Source organism: Phoxinus phoxinus (assembly GCF_949152265.1).
Source record: "Phoxinus phoxinus genome assembly, chromosome: 8".
Lineage (NCBI taxonomy): Eukaryota > Metazoa > Chordata > Actinopteri > Cypriniformes > Leuciscidae > Phoxinus > Phoxinus phoxinus.
In genome coordinates, this window is record NC_136883.1 from 13,774,563 (window position 1) to 13,794,376 (window position 19,814).

At 39.8% G+C, this 19,814-nt stretch overlaps 1 protein-coding gene across 10 annotated transcripts in view; it reads left to right on the forward strand.

Annotated features, from left to right (window-relative positions):
- mthfsd (methenyltetrahydrofolate synthetase domain containing) overlaps positions 1–19,814 on the forward strand; it is an 89,722-nt gene that overhangs the window by 37,814 nt on the left and 32,094 nt on the right. For 2 of the 10 annotated variants that reach the window (XM_079621863.1, XM_079621858.1), the window contains exons 3-7: positions 12,635–12,700; positions 13,408–13,449; positions 13,641–13,754; positions 13,837–13,927; positions 14,013–14,125. In XM_079621863.1, coding sequence (XP_079477989.1) covers positions 12,635–12,700; positions 13,408–13,449; positions 13,641–13,754; positions 13,837–13,927; positions 14,013–14,125 — 426 coding nt within the window. Of the gene's footprint in view, positions 1–12,634; positions 12,749–13,407; positions 13,450–13,640; positions 13,755–13,836; positions 13,928–14,012; positions 14,126–19,814 lie in introns of all 10 variants that reach the window. The other 8 variants (XM_079621855.1, XM_079621860.1, XM_079621857.1 and 5 more) reach the window with 5 other exon arrangements.

Genomic DNA, 19,814 nt, shown 5'->3' on the forward strand with positions numbered 1-19,814 from the left:
GCTGCTAGCAGACAGTCGGTTAAGCCAGTCTGTGTCTGCTTCCTGACCTGAGCCCCAATTTGTCATGTTTTATCTCTAATGGTGCGTTCACACCGACCGCGAATAGCGCGTCAGGCGCGAATGATTTAAATGTTAAGTCAATGCAAAGACGCGTTACGCGCGTAAAAAATTCCTGCGGCGCGAATGAGGCGTAGAGTGCGACGCGGTAGACCCGAATACGCCTTGACGCGCGAATTGAGTGTCTGGCGCGCTAAGCGCGTTACGCGCGAATGATTTATGTAGTGCTTTTTGTGCATTTACGCATTTGACGCGAATTCACGTCTGCCGCCCGAGTTGAAAAATCTGAACTTCTGCGTCAATTCGCGCTGCGTTAACCAATCAGGAGCCTGCTTGCTTCACGTGGCATAAAGTGACATAGCATAACAAACTCCTGCTCGAAGTCACTCATTGAAACTAATTTTAGCTGTGAGTGGTCACCCGGAATTATATGACTCCAGTTCATACTTTTATAGAGACAGGAACAAAAAGGACCTCGCTTGGAAGAAGATAAGTGAGGAGATTGTACAACCTGGTAAGTTGTAAGATATACAAATTTCACTTTTGTGTCACGTTATTGACCTACTAACTTGCTAGCAAGCTGCCGTGCTGCTAGTTTACAACTATTTAAATTATCTATCAACATCCGACATCTTGTAAAAAGATGGCCGCCAACGGGTTTCGAAACTTTTGAAACTTTCGCCTCTGACGCGCTTAAATTCCATTTCAAATTTATGTTTTTACGCACGTCAATTTCGCTCTTGACGTGCGAATGGACACAACGTGATTAAGCGTATAACTAGACGTGGCAGGCGCGAATTTGACGCGCTATTCGCGTCCGGTGTGAACGCACAGAAAGACTATGAGCCAAATAACTAGAGAGAAGAGCAGCACCATCGCAGGAGGGATGAATACCATCTCTTTTCAACAGGTCAGGTTTGCCCCAAAAACTTTTCCAATTGTCTGTAGCAAATTAGCTCTATGAAATATTAATAACCAATCACAACTTGTTATAATTGATTATGAATATTTGGATCAGTTAATCGGATTAACTTGATGTAGCTACATTAACATTACAACCAATTACTCAGTTCATCCTGTGAACCCTCAATATTGGTTATTAATTGATTCATAGAAATGTAAATTTCTGGTGCATGGGAAATGTCTTTCTTACTTGTACTACTAGGAGCAAGTAGCCAAAAATCTATGATTTGACTCGGATATGAACTTGCGACACAGACAACCTTACATGTGACATGAACAAGACTTTATTAACTAGACTAAACATTTAAACTCTAACATACACATACATGCATACATACATACAGTTTACCAAGGGAAAGAGAGCTGAAGCAGAATATAGGAAAGCAAGAGGATATAGCATTGTTTGAATTATCAGCAAGATCATCAGCCTTGAGCAAACCATCAGTTTAGTTCTAATACGCCTTTCTTTAAAAGGGGTAAGGATACTTAATGTATCAAATAATGAGACTAAGGGTGTATTCACACCTGCCTTGTTTGGTTCGATTGAATCAAACTCTAGTTCGTTTCCCCCCTTGGTGCGGACCTTTTGGGCAGGTGTGAATACAGCAATCGAACTCTGGTGCGGACCAAACAATCGAACCGAGACCCAGCTGAAGAGGTGGTCTCGGTACGGTTCCAAACGAACTCTGGTACGGTTCATTTCCGATGTGAACATGAACCGACCCAATACCGGCCCAATATCAATATCGACCCAATATTGTTCGTTCAAGTCCGAAATAGAATTCCATTCCGGCGTGTTGTCTGGCCACACGATACTGTTGCGCGTCTTTCTGCGCGTCGTGTGTGCGTCATTGGAATGGAATGAATGAGTGTGTGCGCATCAGGACATTCACATACAGAGCGTTCTCTTTAGTCTAATCGCGCATAAATGCTTTAAAAGCATTTGCATGAATACGAGCGAGTTCATATAATGTAACGATAGTTACAATACAAGGATGGTGGGTGTGTGTGTGTGTGTGGGGGGGGGGGTGCTGCGTTAATTTACGTTAAACTGGTCAAACTTAATCGCAAGCGTTAATGTTGACAGCACTTGTTATCAGTATATACAATACGAATCTCATTATTTGAATGTGTGAACATAGCCCCTCTCTATGAATCTAAACTTTATACTTTATACCCACTGTCAGCATCCCATGGTAGGCGCACATGAGAGCATGTTCTCTCCGCCGGAACCGTCTTGCGGCACATCGTCGTCTTCTCAAAATCCGAATTATAACATCGTATAGATGACATTGTGTCGTATGATACTCATTAGTTTCTTCATATTGCGTTTGTAGAGAATAACACAAAAACAGTAAAAGAACCAATATTGCAGTACGAAATATCTCCAAATATCTTTTTTTTTTTTTTTATATCTCCGAGCCTTTTTTTTTTTGCACTTCCTGATGTCCCTACTTGAGAATCCTTGTCCAATAAATGGACGACCTTAGCACACGTGTGGTTTTGTTTACACATTTTGGTTCACTTGCAAAAAAAGCAGTGTGAAAGCGAACCGTACCAAACAAAAAGACAAAAAAAATGATTTGGTCCGGACCAAAGCAAGTGAACTATCGGACTCTCCAGGTGTGAATACACCCTAAGTTTGATACTTGCATGTCTCGCCCATTTGAATTAAACTGTCCTGATGCAATTTGTTGGGGCTCCAGTTGATCTTGGTTGATGTTGTCTTGATGAGAGAGAACCAGTTGGAGTCACTTTGGTGAATGGAAAGACAAGGTTGCAGCCTGGCACAAGCTTGTGGGTCCTTGGGGGACTTTTAGTTCAGCATCATCTTCACATTAGGACTTCTCAGGAAGGACCACGAGAGTAAGAGAGCGGCTGATCTTGTGATCAGTGATTTTATAGCTTGAAGATGTCACACCCTCTGGGGGTCTGTGAGCCAATAAGAAGTGTTTCCTTTGGAGGGAACATTTTACGACCCATTGTGTTCTAGGAGGCATTTGAATATGTAATTTCATTGGGTGTTTAAGAGAAGAATCTTCAAGATTCTTATAATACTAATGCGTCACAAAGTTAGCAAAATGTAATGTAAATTAACAAATGGGGGACGAAGTTTGGAGTTTATAGAGACCAAACGTGCCACACATGATTTTGGTTAACCATAGTTTGCAAAGTTTGAAACATTAACCTATTAGAGTTTACAATAAAATATAAGCCAAACCACATAAAAGGAAAATCATGAGATGGGAAAATTAGATGCATGTTTATATATTTCTCAAGTGGTTATATATATATATATATATAGAATATATAGGATTAACAGGGTTTATTTCTCCTTCTCAGTCAGAATTAAGTGAGTGTCACATCCCTCTGGAAATTCCTTTTGGGGTCGTAAAACTTATCAGTCTTAGGCCCAATCCCAATTCTAGCCCTTTCCCCTTCGTCTACCCCTAACCCTTCACCTTCACCTTCCCCTTCCCCTTGACCCTTGAAACAGAGTGGCAAGGAGTAGGGGTGAAAATATTCCCCTAAGAAATGGGACACCACTACTACACCGTTACACGTCACAGGAGATGCGCCGATGTTTATCACAAACTTACAAGATGCACAGGACTTGTTTTCTGTGGTGTTGTATTAACACGTTGGAGGTACAGACCTATGTTTGTCCTATTTTGACCTATTTATTTATTTACTGTGTGAAACTGTGTGAAATACGACATTGTGTGGCGTTCATGTGCGTTCAACTCATAAATACGATCTTTACGAGATGACTTGAACGCACCAGCTTGTGTGCTTTGTTGGGGGGAGAGGAGATTTTTTTTTACAAACGATTCTTTGAAGGAACTGACCGTAAATATGAACACAAGATTGAATGTAACAAATCATTATTTGTCGTTAAAATACTTATTAAAGCCAACAATTCTTAAATTTATGGGTCTCCTTTTTTGCTTGGGCAGCCATTTTGCGTCTGTAGCCGGTAGGGGTGCAACGGATCGAAAAACTCACGGTTCGGATCGTTTCTCGGATCAGAGTCACGGATCGGATCATTTTTCGGATCAGCAAAAAAAAAAAAAAAAAAAAAAAAAAAAAAGACAAGACAAATAAACACAAGTTTTGTCTTTTTGTTTATTAACACTTTTGAATTATTAAATTAAAATATATAAAATCAACTTAAAGTGCACAAGGCAAGGCATAATAGTGGGTGCGCGACGGGATGTTGTAACGCGGCTCAAGCACTTTCAGCATGTGTTTAAAGCCCTCGTTTTACACAACCGAATATGGCCTCATATCTGCAGCTATAAACACACCGATAGCGTTTGTGATGGCTTTAGCCCGGTCTGATTGTGCAACAAGGGGCTGCTTTAATGCCGCGGTGATAAGCGGTTGTTGTGCAGCCTTCGTTTTCACTCCCGTCAGTGAAACACCGGCGTGATGTCGCTTCAAATGCGTGGCCATGCTTGATGTGTTTCCACTGTCATATGGCTTTCTTGTGCCACAGCTCCTACACACCGTCACGGTTTTATCCACTAACCTCTTTCCTTCATCATTATATTTGACAGGGAAGCCAAAATGCTGCCATACAGGGGATTTAAATGACGCGGGGCATTCAAGCTCCTCCGTTCCTCCGCTCGCCATGACCGCGCTGTGTGTGGACTGAACATGCGCGCAACTTTTTTTTTTCACAAATCAATCCGCGGATCACTTGTGTGCCGAACCGAAGATATTGATCCGAACGGATCACGGATCAATGATGATCCGTTGCACCCCTAGTAGCCGGTGTATGCAATGACACTTCTCATACCCCTTCGTTTGAAGTGTGGTCCCGAAAAATCTTTTTTTCAAGGGCTATCTGGCCCTTCCCCTCCAACCAAAAGAGAATCGAGACAGCCCTACCCCTTCACGTGCACGTGCAAAACAGAGGGGAAGGGGTAAGTGAAGGGGTAAGGGGTAGAATTGGGATTGGCCCTTAATGTGTCCTGTAACAGGACACCAGGTTCTGCCAGTGGGTAAGCTTCATTTGTTCGTTTTGGGGGGAGTTTCATAGACCTTTTTTGGGAGAGTGAGTTGCTGGATTATTCATTAAATATAATGAATCGTTAGTGCGTGTCTGATTGGTCCAGACGCTACATGTCTATGAATTCTATATTATTAAGCGGACACCACTTTGACAGCCAGCCATTGAGTGAACACAATCTACTAAATATCTTATCACTCCTGCGAACAGGAAGGGGGCCAGAGAAAATTATAGTGCTTGACATCGTACTTGCGAGTTCACACACCTCTTTAATATTAATTTTGGTGATCTCCGACTGGCGGAGTCGAACATCATTAGTGCCGACATAAATAATGATCTTAGAGAATTTACGATTAGCATTAGCCAGCACTTTAAAATTTGCTTTGATGTCAGGCGCTCTGGCTCCCGGGAAACATGTGACTATGGTGGCTAGTGTCTCTATTTTCAAGTTCCGTGTGATAGAATCACCAATTACCAGGGCACATTCAACAGGATTCTCAGTGGGTGTTTCACTAAGCGCGGCAAATCGATTTGTTATGGTAATCGGATCGGAAAAGTGTTTTTTGATCCGCGACTAGAGAGATCCCTCACGGTCACCCATTTGCCCTGCTGCACGGGCTCTATTTCAGCCGGAACCGAATCATGTAAAGAGTTCACTATACTAGGCGCATCCAATAGTATCTAAAGCTCTAGTACTCTTACTATTCTCAATTAAAGTTTGGATGCGTGTCTCTAGTTCTGAAATCTTCTCCGTCAGCCTGACTGTCTGCTTGCTATTGCTTGACTATTCTGAACTTCATACACTGTTCACTCATTGGCCAGAGGAGAACTGGCCCCCGACTGAGCCTGGGTTCTCCCAAGGTTTTTTTCTCCATTCTGTCACCTGATGGAGTTTTGGTTCCTTGCCGCTGTTGCCTTACCTTCTGGCTTGCTTAGTTGGGGACATTTAATATTCAACAATATTATAGATCTGCCTTAAAAGGTGGATGATGATGAAATTGTTATTTTTTTTTGTATTATTTTGATTTTATCACTGTGAAGTTGCTTTGATCAGGGCTCCAAACTGCGACTAAAATGGTCGCATTTGCGACCAAATATATTTATTTGCGAGTGAAATTTCTGCCAAGGTCGCCATTGGCGACAATACAAATTTACTCCCTTTGATTGTAAAATCTGCATCATACATGCATGTTTTATAGCCAGTAGCCTATCGCTTCATTTGTTTTGTTAACGTCATGAAATGAGACGCTTTGTGTGAACTGAGTGAAAGCGCCAAAATATGAACGGGTAAAGCGAATGTCACCTTTCGCGTCAGAAAAAAAAATGTCTTCAAGCAATCCTCATCTCTGTCAATCACCAGCACGCATGACACACCTCTGCTAACAAAAAATATGCGATATTTTAAATGCGTCATTCTGTTCATAGAACGCTCCATATGAAAGTTTTTTTTTTTTTGCAATGCCAATCTAGCGCTGACTCCATGACGAGCCAATAATCAGAGTTGTTCCCTGCACCGCACAGCTTAGTTTCTAGATGTAGAAACTAGAATGTTTTGCCGGACTGGACAAAAGCGAAGCGAACTGGGCGAGATGAGACAGCGTGTGTCTGTGCGCGAGCAATAGTGCGCGAGAGAGACCGATGTCTGTGCGCGAGCAATAGTGCGCGAGAGAGACCGATGTCTGTGCGCGAGCAATAGTGCGCGAGAGAGACCGATAAGGGTGTCTGCGCGCGAGAGACTTCAAATAACAAGAGACCTTTCAAATAACAACTACAGAATTTTATTAACTGACATCGGGATCCCTCTTACATGGCTACCTTCCAAATAAATCAATAATTTGACAGAAAATATTGATTTAAAAACGATTGTATTGCTTCCGTGTCCATGACAACGCTCTGTTTTTCATGGCAACTGTGTCTTATCAAGAAATAACATACTGCATTCTACATCAGAATTTTAACCAAGCCATGTAATAATAGGTAATAATAATAATAACAGAAGATAATATCTCTAGTCTATCCTAATAATTATTATAAATACAATGTATATAAAATATAAATACAATTTAAAATATTAATAAATTATTTATTTTTATTTATTCTGGAGAAGCACTGAATTTTGGTGAATAAGAGGACCCATTTTATTTTGATACACATTAGCAGGAGATGTAGCACAATATGAATGTAAAAAAGCAGTTATAATTAGCCTATGTGACAAATCAACAAATAATTTTGGCCAAAATCGTGCAGCCCTACTGAGGTATGATCACGAGACACACATTTTTTTTTGTGACTTTTGTTCAAGAGCGGGCAAAGAAATAGCGGGGAAAACGGAGTTAATTACAGGAACTAACCATTTCAAAAAAGAGACTGTGAGAAAACACGGGGACAGTAACTAAGCAAAGTAACATTTTTGGACTGTATATAGTTCATAAGTCGGAAGTGACATTCAGTTCCCAAATAAGCTTCAGTTCCCAGAACATTCACAAGATGAAAATGCTGAAACTGTAAGAAGAGGAGAGACATGCACACAACAGGGTGACTAAAAGTAAATGCATTGTTATGTGGCTCTTAAAAAAATTATTTGGCGCCTGTTTTTTCCCCCTATAGGAGCCAATGGCTCCTTACTTGATTTTTTTGTTTGGAGCCCTGTTTGATACAATCTGTATTGTAAAAAGCGCTATATAAATAAAGATGACTTGACTTGACTTGACTTGCATTTATCACATATAAATCCTATATTGCCGACAGAGAAGGTTAAACATGGCACATGAAGTGCAGGTGACAGGTAACAGGACAAGACATTACTCACCGTGTTAGTTGACTGATTCTTACTCACCTGTAGCCTGGCTAACGCCAGACCCAATTCTCGCTGAGACTTGGGTCTGGGAACCACATGCGCATTTTCTTGTATTTGAGGCGTGGTTTACGAATGCCCGGCGCCGTTTATTGGGTGCTAAGAATGTCTATCAAATGCGCCTGTACGTAGCTCATAACCAATCGATTCCATTATACCAGATGACGTATGTATAGACGCCAAAAGCTGCTCTTTTTTCAAAATAAACTTGCGTTCTAAACTACTTGGAACAATATCTAAGGCTGCATCAAAAGGTAGCTTCGCGTCTGCTGCCATGTTGAATCCATAAACAAACTGCTTAGTTGTGTCGCATAGATGTCGTCATCGTCTTGCTGCTCCCTCCCCGTTCTGTGATTGGTTCCCTAAACGAGGCGAAAATCAGGTCCATGGTTTCCAGACTGCCTTTCAGCGAGAATAAAATCGCGCTGCGCAAAGGCAGTATGGGGAAACCCAGGCTAACTCACCTGTGCTTTTTATAAACTCAAAGGCGCGGGCGCGCAAGAGAAAAATAAATAAATTACTGAGCGCACGGGTGGCGCGTTAACAGGCTAGCGAGTTACTAGCGTGTTGTGCTAACAATAACGGAAGCTAGCGATGTCAGGTTAATCTGAGATGTTGAGTAAGCTGTATTTAGTAGTATAAACAACTAGAAATTATAGTAAATGATGGTTCAAAACAGATAGAAATACGAAGCTAATACGAGGCTTAGACGGAGCTTACAGCCTCGAAGCAAAGCAAACAAACTCACAGCAGGCAGCGAGGCAGACACAGGGCTCTACGCTAACTTTTTTCCCAAGGAGTACATGTGCTCCTAAATGAAAAAATTTAGGAGCACACAAAGAAATTTAAGAGCACAGTACAAAAAAGTTAACCGCCTGGTTAGCCACACTCCTAAAAATATCTTCTTTTGTGTTCAGCACAAGAAATACATTAATACAGGTATTTAACAACATTAGAGTGAGAGTAAATAATGACAGAATTTTTATTTTGGGGTAACTGTCCCTTTAAGGACAAGCGGCAGCATGTTTACTATTAGGACTACTGTCACTTTAAGATCTGCGCGCAACGAGTCTACACGCATTTTACAACCAGATTTTTTTCTTAATTTTTTTCTACTGTTCTTTCACTTTAGACATAACCAACATTGTTTATGTAAACCTTGTGTGTATTTGACAGTATTAGCGCAATACGACTCGAAAGATAACTTAGTCAGTATCTCTGTTAGACAGGCTTTTAGTGCATGTGCGCGTCGGGTGTATTGCGCTCAGAAAAGCGCTCGTTAGAACAGCGCATAAGCAGCGAATGACATGTTTAACCGGGAAGGCTTTAAAGCACATGCAAATAATTAATTGTTATGAACTACAGTGTCCCGTTCCTCTGCATTTCATGTGAATATACGTCGTGCTGTACAGTATGTTGAGACGGAGGTGCCAGAACTGCAAACTGATAGAATGCACGATCCTACGATGTTTCTTCAAAAGCAGATCGTGGAGACATTTATCATCCACGATCAAGAGATATCGCACAGCCCTACTTCAAGTTCTAATCAGCAACAAACCTTTAACTTAATAAACAGTTGTTTGTGCCATGTAGAGGATGACACATCACCTAATATTTTTAGTTTTTTTATTTAACATCACCTAACCGCGCGTTTCGCAAAATATGTAACATCACCTCACCTGTATGCGGCGATCTGATCTCACTGACCGACTAACGTTACGCCGTTGTTTTTTATTAGTAATGGGGAGGAAAATAAATATATTCGTGCATACTTTTTGGAGTCAAATTTCTTTGGACAAAGCTTGAACAAAATTTAATACCTCATAAAATCGGGATTAAGACTTTTTAATACCTTTTAAGGGCCTTAATTTTCCTAAAATGGATTTATCAACTTTTAATACTTTTTAAGACCCCGCGGACACCCTGTTCCATATCCCCCTCACCTGATTCCTCTTGATCTCTTTTTCGCTTAAAATAAAAACTTATGTTCTTCATTTTTAACTATTGTACCAATATTTTCTTTCCAGTTTTTACCTCACTTGACTCTCTCACTTAAAATCCAGCAGTTCCCGCACATTCCCACACTATTTCAGTGATCGGCTCATTGGTTGCGAATCGTCGCTCTCATTTGCATAAAGTTAAGCGCGTCATCATGCTATTTTCACACATACTGTCTATCTATGTGTTCACATCGCGCAGTCGCGACGCTGTCACGTCCTCTTGCTCTTTTATATACTGTCTATGTTGCTCAGTTCCATGTGAAATCAATGGGATGCTTTGCTTCATCACGCTGTTGTTCAGTGTATTGAGAACAGCCCGTCACTCGCACACTGTGCTCGTAAATTATTTTTCAAGTTCGCACATAACTATTTTTAGGCGCAAATGCGAGTGAAACACTCGCACTGTAGAGCCCTGAGACAGGTGGATTAGCTGGCAATGCCATCCAAATCTCACTTCAGGCTGGCAAGCAAAGTACTGTATATACCCGAATATAAGACGACCCTGAATATAAGACGACCCCCCCATTTCCAGACTTATTTTTGGGACAAAAAGAGATTTTTGTGGGAAAAAATCTGTTTTTCAACAGAAAACAATTTTATTTGAAAATTTCACTGATAATTAATTTTCTCTCTTCCAGCACGCGGGCGCACCTTTCTCTCTCTCTCTCTCGCTCTGTGTCTCGTGCGCACCTCTCTCGCGCACATCTCTCGCTCGCTCGCTCTGCGCCTCGCGCGCTCACTTCTCTCTCTCTCTTGTTCGCTCGCTCTGAGGAGCAGCGTTTTAATTCAGTTAAACACAGATATGTTGCTTCTCTAATTTTACATGCAAGTATAGCCGAAATCACAGCACAGATATTGTTTTTATCTTATGTGTATTTTATTTCATCAGACGACGGCTCGATTATCAGGATTTTTGTGCAGATTAACATCTTGGAAGGGAAAGCTGGTTTTGGTCTTAATGGGTTGCGTTTCAGTCACTATTTCATAATCATATTAATTCGTTCTTTCTCCCTTTCCCCCCGTGATTTTGTCTATATCGCGAATATAAGACGACCCCTAATTTTTCAGCCTATTTTTAGGACAAAAACCTTGTCTTATATTCGGGTATATACGGTATATGGAGTACATTGTCATAATTGGGACCTAGTGGTAATTTCATTAATGAAAACTATGTTTGTCAACAAGATTTTTTCCAATGACTAATACCAGATGATGACAACACGACACCAAGGTCATTAAACAATAACTGTGATTATATCAACATACAATATCTTTGTCGAAAAAAGAGGAGACAAAATATTACAGACTGTTGTTCACTGTACAAGCCTCTACAACAAGCTTTCATGTTTGTTTGTTTGTTTGCCAAATGTCAAGAGTTTAAATAACCCAATCAGAGCTTATCTGGATACAAAAAAAAAAACATTTCAGCCTGGTGTTTTACTTAGGCTAATCTTTGCAATCTGGCAACCATGTGCACACACTCTATCAACACTGACAACTGACAAACAAGTAAGCTAGCTGAAGTTTAGCAATCTCCATTGAGATATTGTGCTTAAATTAAAGTGCCATACAGCCAGTCTGTGCAACAACAATGAAAAGTAAACCTCTCTGTAATATTTAAGGATTCTGTGGACTATATGTTCAGGAAGCAGCTCATGCTTGTAACAGAATTTAGATCCAGCAGAGCGATCAAAGTGAATCCAGACAGACCTAAGGAACATGCATGCTTCATTATTTTAGAAGGAAGTTCCACTGAAGTGAGCGAGCTCTTAACGCATTATAGTCCTTCACGTCTATTGCGATCTCAAAATTCCGGCCAGTTAACAATACCTAGAATATCAAAATCGACTGCTGGCGGTAGATCCTTTTCCTATTTGGCACCAAAACTTTGGAACAGTCTTCCTACCATTGTCCGAGAAGCAGACTCACTCTGTCAGTTCAAAGCTAGATTAAAGACACATCTCTTTGACCTAGCATTCACATAATACATTATAGACGTCTATAATTCAATGTTAGGCTGCATAGATTAGGTCAGCCGGAACTGGGAACACTTCCCTTAAATTCTGATGTACTTGTTACATCATAAGAAGAATGGCATCTACGCTAATTTTAGTGTCTTTGTTTATCCCGAGGTTTTCCCGCAGCCTGCCGGATCAAGGCCGTATCCAGATCTGACGAAGGACCTTCGCCTGGACCCGACAACGCAGTGCTGAAGTGCCAACTAGCCTCTCCCTATGGAGGATCCGTTTATCACTCTACAGATAAAGCATTGTGGAAAATTTGCGTATCTACCCCGTAGTGATAAAATAAAATTCTGTATCACATGTATAGGCAGGACAAGTAGTTTGTTTAGGCGTGGTTTGTAGAGAATTACAAACATGTGCACATATATCCAAACGCACATAACTATAGAATTAATTCTTGATGCGCACGTGAGCGCCATCAGTGTTTATCACATGTTCGCGTTTAAAGTCGTTGTAGAGAGAACGGTGTCGTCTTAGCCACCCCTAATTTAATAACAAATTATCCTTTCAACGGAAGTGAATTAATCAAAACTAACTTTAGCTGGAAAATAACATTATTCAAGAACTGCTATAAAGCCAAAACAATCTGTTACCTTAAATTATACGTTTATCTCTGTAAAGCAGCTTTGAAACAATCTACATTGTTAAAAGTGCTATATAAATGAAGATGACTTGACTTGACTTGAAGTGAGATCTAATCCAGTCCTATTCCAATTTTCAGGGCGCACTCGAGGCATGTGGTAAGGTGTCACTCTTAGAGGTCTTCACCAAAACTGCTGCAGTCAAGGTGGGTCCTGATAAACCACTGGAGGGGGTTCGATTAACTGCTCTGCAGGTATATTATTTCGATTTCTGGTACCATTATCAACCTGTGTGGTATTCTGGGTTGTAAATATAATAATTTAACACATTGAATTTAAAGCTATACTGTGTGATTTTTACCCCCATCTAGCGGTGAAAAGGTATATGACCATCCAGTGAATATTTCTGTTCCACTCAATTCCGATTTCGTTTTAACTCCTACGGTGGCCAATGTAGTCCAAGATTAACATGGCTTCCAGTTCGACCTCGTCCATGAGTATTCCTTCAAGTGATGAGGTTACTTTAGAAAACTATTATAATTTGCAGTAATTTAATTTGTCAGTTAACATATAGGTTATGACATCTATGTAAAATGAATAATAGTTTTTGTTATTTTTTTACCATTTCATTGCTAACATCAGCTATCAGGTTCCCAGACGAATGCAAGCTAATCTTAGTAAAGTAACTTTTATCAGTGCTATCGTTATTCTGTATATTGTACGACATCACTAGCGTAAGGCAAAGTTTACATTGTAGGCTATATAATTTTGTCATGACGGAGGTGCGAGGGAGAGGTAGAGGTAGAGGGAAAGGAAAAAATAAAAACAGGGCCGGTGCCAGTGAATTGCGGAGACGCGAAAGGCGAAGCTTGAATTAACGGTTATGTCCCTCTTTGGCTAATGTACTTTCAAGATGGAGGGGCAACATGGCGACCGACATTCGAACCCCTCACCCGTATGTATTTTCAATGGCATATTATACACTCACGAGAATACTTTATTACTTGAAGGAAGTAAATATACATTAATGAGCACATATATTTTTGAAAGAACTAAGTGTTTTTAGCTAAGAATAAACTAAAAAAGTTACACAGTGTAGCTTTAATGACATAATTCATGTCCTAATTATTATTATTTTTAATAAAGGCAAGAAAAACATTGCTTGTTCCAACACCTCGGCTAAGAACTGGATTATTTAACAGGATCATTCCACCAAAAGGTGCAACCAAACAAGAACTGCGTGTTTGTTCTACTTCTCAGGTGACATCATGCGTATTCTTAAGTTATGCATTGTTGCATTGTGCTCCCTCACTTGTTTTAATTAAAACATTCTTTCCTAAAGGGTATTAAAGATTTCAGTGTTCCGATTGGTTTAGATGACAAAGTTCAAGTGGATCTTGTCATAGTTGGATCTGTGGCTGTATCTGAAAAAGGTAAAACTCTGCACCCTAGGATGACTTGAGTATCTTGTATTTACTTCTCATAATACAATGAACTGACAATATGCAATGCCATTAGGCTACAGAATCGGAAAAGGGGAAGGCTTTACTGACTTGGAATATGCTCTGATGGCATGTATGGGAGCCGTGAGTGAATCCACTACGGTCGTCACCATTGTTCATGATTGCCAGGTTAGTAATATAGCCTGTAATCACTGTCAGATTTTAATTATTGTGGTAAATCAACTGGAAATGCAAAATTAAGGCTTGAAATGAAAACTGAAAAAACTTCTATAACTCTTAAAAGATCCTCAATAAACCACAAAAGGATAAGATTTACATTTTGTAGGATAAAGATATCTTGTAGGATAAAGATAGCGTCGTTGTGTTTTTTTTTGTGTGTATTTGAATAAAACTTTATCACACTACAAAGGTTTCAGATATTTAATTTAATAAAGTGAAAGAAGAAAAAAATAATCTGTGTACTGTACCAGATCTTAGGATGAAAGAGCAGCTTCTGAGAGAAACTGACCTCATATTAGGCAAAGCCATTGAAATAAGCAGGGCATCTAAGGTTGCAACAAATCAAATACAGGCCATGGAAGTACACCAGAGTAGTTGTAATCTATACCCAGGGCTGCATTAATGCAGAGGCTTACTTGGGCTTAAGTCAAGGGCCCCAGGCTGAGGGAGATCCCTAGTAATGCCGAACAAAAAAATGATAAAAGCATTTTATAACGAGTTGACTGTCCCTTTAAATTTACACTATCGCTTTGCTTTGAATGCATGTGCGGGCATTTCAAGTCCTGCGCAAGTGCAGCATCTACCAACTCATAGGTATACGCACATCGGATGCGTCACTTTCAGTTCAAACAGTTAATACAGTTAATAACAGTCCAAAACCATTAAATCTAATCACCATACAGGCAAAAGTTCACTTCAAGTATAAGGCGTCTATGAGTTTGAAGTTCGGTGTTTGAAAAAACAGAGGAAAGAGAAAGCGTGATCTATATTATTGTAGCTCTCTGTATAAAGCATAGGCTTCTTTATTTAAAATGGCGTGGCAGGATTTTAAACAGTAGCTGAATGGCGCGGACAGACGCAGAGTGGTGCCGCCAGTATGTGTACACTCACAGAAAAAAATGTGTTTGAAGACATGGTGCGGCGCTGCTCTTCTCGTCCGGTGTGCGACATTGTTCAGTTAAACCCTGTCAGTAGGTGGTCGCACACCTGACAAGGGAGTTATGCAGCTAGGACAACTCACAGCTATCATACACAAGGCATGTTCAGTTCAAGACAGAATCTAATCACAAAACATGCAAAAGTTAAATTCAAGAAGTGGCGTCGATAAGTTTGGTGTTTGAAAACAAACGGAAAGAGAAAGCGCCAGAAGGCCTATATTATCTCTCTATATGAATTATAACTTCATTCAAGCCACAGAAAGACAAACGTTTTGCTAAAAGATGCACAAAACAATGTACAATATTCTTTGCAAGGTAGTCCCCATGACCTGATTACATTTTCAGCACTATAAAAAAGTTCATAAAGTAATATTTTGTATGCAATTTTTACGCTATGTCAACCCCTCAGTGTTAGGATCAGTGTTTGATCTATAGACTAAAATATGAATGCCTAGAAACTAGTACCTAAGCCTCTCTCATATCTATATCCTTTTGACCAGTAAAAGTAACCATTAAAAAAGGCAAAGGATAAAAAAAGATGATGGCAAGGAAGATGACAGGATTAGGGATAACTTTTGGGGATTATCAAACATATGGTGTCCTGATTGGCAAACGTGGATTTACGGTAATGTAAGGGTGGTTTTCCTACAGTGGTTCAGGCTGCTGGACTGCCGAATGATTAAAGAAACATTATCAGCAAGATGGTAGAAAACTGTAAATTTCTTGTCTATTATCACCAACTGCTACTTGAAATGTACAGTTTAATGAGCGCAATTACAATAGCAAAATATATGGGAGAGCGTTGCTATAGTGTGACAATATTGTACTGCAGTATGTAGCACTTCAAAGTTAATACCTAATCAAAACTAGTTAGCACATATTTTGTAATTGAAAGAGTTTACTGACAATGTCTGGTTATGGTTACATTTAAAAGTGTTACAAAATAGATGTATGACATGATAAAAACTTATAGCATTAATCGTACCCAGCATATATGTAGAATGTTTGAGAGTGAGAGAGAGGCAGGCAAATAAAGAGTCCCCAAGAAAGGGACCCAGAGGAAAAGAGACAGTTTTAACCCTTTCCTTGACCATGTGACAAACACAAATGTGGGATATTCAAACGGACCAATCAGATGATTACAACTTACCCCAGTAAGGTGTGACAATTCGTTGACCTCCAGATGTACTCACAGTTTGCCTACAGGCTTTGATCACTATTAACACCTCTGTGCCTTTAGGAATTCCAAATGGCCCTTGTGGTAAGAAAAAGAAGGTTGAAAACAGTAAAGCAAATGTCTTTGTTTATTTTCAAATATTTTTTATTATTTCAGTAAAAAATATTTATTTTGCTGTTTGCATCAGCTTTGGTCTCTGTATGTTGTAAAATGACAAATGGGTGTTTATAATGGTTGTGGCTCATTTTAATTTAATTGTTGATGATTACCTCTTTTTCTTTTAAATGGTTACATTCATGTAACAATGTCCGCTGTTGTGTCAACTAGGGATGGGCATTTTTGTCAATTTCTCATTTCGATCATTGATAGGTCTCAAAAAAAAGTACTCGAGTACTCGGGGGTCCGTCATGGAGATAATGAAAATATTTTAAGACTGTTACGAGAATTAATGTTGACAATTAAAAATATGACATGAAAACACGTCTATAAAAACATGACCATATGACTAGAAAAAATAACAGTGCTAGATTATGATCTAGATTATGAAAAGAAATTTACCATCTTCAATAACCCAGTCAATAATGTCGGGCATTAGATTTGAGCTGAAACTGTGAATGAACACCACCCTGCAGCGATTTCCTAGAGGATTAATAAACTCAACCAAATGCATCCTATATTAGATTAATCCGGTATATACCTATTATTTCAACTTACATCTGCACAAATGGACTCGAATGCGCACGTGAATATGACCGTTTGAAAGGGTAACTCCCGTTATGGATTCGCTCTTCCCTCGCTGATACACGGGCAATAAAGCAGAAAGAATTTACATTCTATTACAATCTTGTTGCACTTAATAAAAAAAATGATGATCAAAGTGATCATCACTGCGTGTTTTTCGAAGCCTAACGAGAAACAACTTTAAATAAAACTGGTCTACTGTTAAAAAAATAATGAGAACTTGTAAACTGCAGTGCTTTGCTAGCTGGTTAATATACTCAGGATGGCGAAAACTAAAAATTTTCTTGACCGACCACCGAGCCTCATTAGCCGGTTGAAACCGGTTAACCGATTAGTTTAAAATATACGCTATTTGAAATAACAGCCGCGAGCCGCGCCTGCAATTTCGCAACTCTGTCGCATCTCTCCGCCGCTCTGCCTCCCGCTCACACACGCAGACACACACACACACTGCCCCGGCGCTCTGCCTCCCGCTCACACACGCACACACGCGCACACACACACACACTGCCCTTCCACTCACGTCACTTTTTTAAAATCCCCTACAGCGCGAAAGAAACCGGAGTCCCGCAAACGTGACGCCGAGGAGCTTGTTTGTTATCGGAGGACAAATGGCTCCTTAGATTCGAAATGGTTTGGGTACAAGGTGATCGCGTTGAAAATAAAGGCGTTTGTCTAGCGTTAGAATCTCATTTGTTTGAAACATTGCCGCGGCTCATTTAAGAAAATGACAGCTCCGAAGAGACGCCGCTTTAGTTTGAGGTAGTGCTAACAGTAATAAAGAAAGATGATCACCACCTTATGTGTTACCACTGAAATGTAGATGAGATGTAATGTATTTCCAAATGTAAGCCCATCTTATGCGGAATGTTGCCTAATAGACTGCAACACGATAAAACCAATGGATAAAACGGGCACCTTCAGAATGCGTATAAAGACGCACTGGGCAGGTCTAACTCACTGTGTGCCTTCTAATAACGGACAGAACAACTCTTTTGTATAATTAATATTATTTTTTTATTTTTCAAAAAGACAAGTGTCAACTTCTGTTAAGGGCAACATCTCCTAAACCATAACAGACAATGGCCAACATGGCCTAAAGCTATTCTTAAGAATAACATTAAAAAAACGAAAAATTATGAACGAGAATACTGTAGCCAACACAAACAGCTCACAGACAGGTGTTAAGGCTTAGGCCGCCGCCTAATTATTAAAACATAACCATATGGCCATTATATAGTTATTCTTGGAAAATAAATTAACGAAAAACAAGTTAAATTGAGAATACTGTGACCTACAAAATAGACTGTGAAAATCTTTAATGAATGCGTAAAAGACGCCTTAACTTATTTTTCTCAGGTGTCAAGGGTTAGGCCCCAACCACTCTTACATAACAGAAAATATTGTCCTACCCCACTCCGAGTCAGAGTCACTTATTTTTATTCAAGAACACAAGCATGCCTACGTGCTCTGGGGTCAAGCGGGTACGCAGTCGATTAACCACAAGGCCCGCAGCGGAGAAAACCCTCTCTGATGGAACAGAAGTCCCGGGGATGCAAAGGTAGCGCTGCGCCAATCTTGCCAGTCTGGGAAAGCGCGTCTGGTTTGCCCTCCACCAATCAAGCGGATTGCTTTCTAGTGAGGGGCGACTATCTTTCACATACGTATCCACTTCCAACTGTGGATCCGTGGCATCGGCTTCGCTGTAATCATCTCCCAGTAGCAGACTCATTGCACTCTCCTTGTGGCTGGCTCCACTGGATGGACCCGCTGCAGCAGCATCATCATCTCCTCCTGCAGCACCAGGCTCTTCTTCCTCACCCATGTCCTCCTCAATAGCTGCATGCTCCATGTCAGCACAGAGTTCCTTGAGTTTATCAAGCAGTGCCTTTGTTTTTTCTCTTGATAAAAACGGGAGGTGTTTGTCGAGGGTCCAGGGCAGAGGCGATCACCGCTGGCATTGCAACCAAGCGTTCGTTGTAGTCAACCTGTGACGAACAATACAGCTGAATTAATGTCTATAATTAATTAATTCATAACACTTAATATTTCGAATTGTAGCCTAGGCTACCCTATATATAACGCCCAATAGGCCTATAGCCTGACCACGGATGGGCAGTAACGCGTTAGAAGAAACGGTTCCATGTCACGGTTATTATATTGTCTGCTATATTTGCTTTGTATTTGTTAAATACATGCAAATGGTTGATGAAACATTTATTAAAATAAGATACAATTGAATTAATGTATACACAACGAAATTCACTTTAAAGAAAGGCTTTTAACAATGCAAGTGAACGCGGCGCACCAGCGCCTCAATGTCACGGTTATTATATTGTCTGCTATATTTGCTTTTTATTTATTAAATGCATGCAGTTGGTTGATGAAATATTTATTAAAATTAAGATACAATTTATACAAAACGAAATTCACTTTAAAGAAAGGCTTTTAACAAAGCAAAATGTAATGAAATGGTTAAAAACATGTCTGACGACGATTTACAAAAACAAAACTTAATCTACACTTTACTGTTAAAAGACGTAGGCCTACATGTTAATAATTTGGAATACAGTCAGGAGATACTTTCATTTAAATTATTTTATTGCTGTTTTATTTACATCTAATCGAATAAAGGGTTTTACAAAAAAATGTATTTTATATGCTGGAATATGCAGAAATAGAAGTTAACAATAGGAGGACTTTATTTCATTAAAATATGGTGGAATGTGCAGAAATTCTTTAAATGCTCAACAATTTTCTTCAAGTCTGAGACTGTTGCATT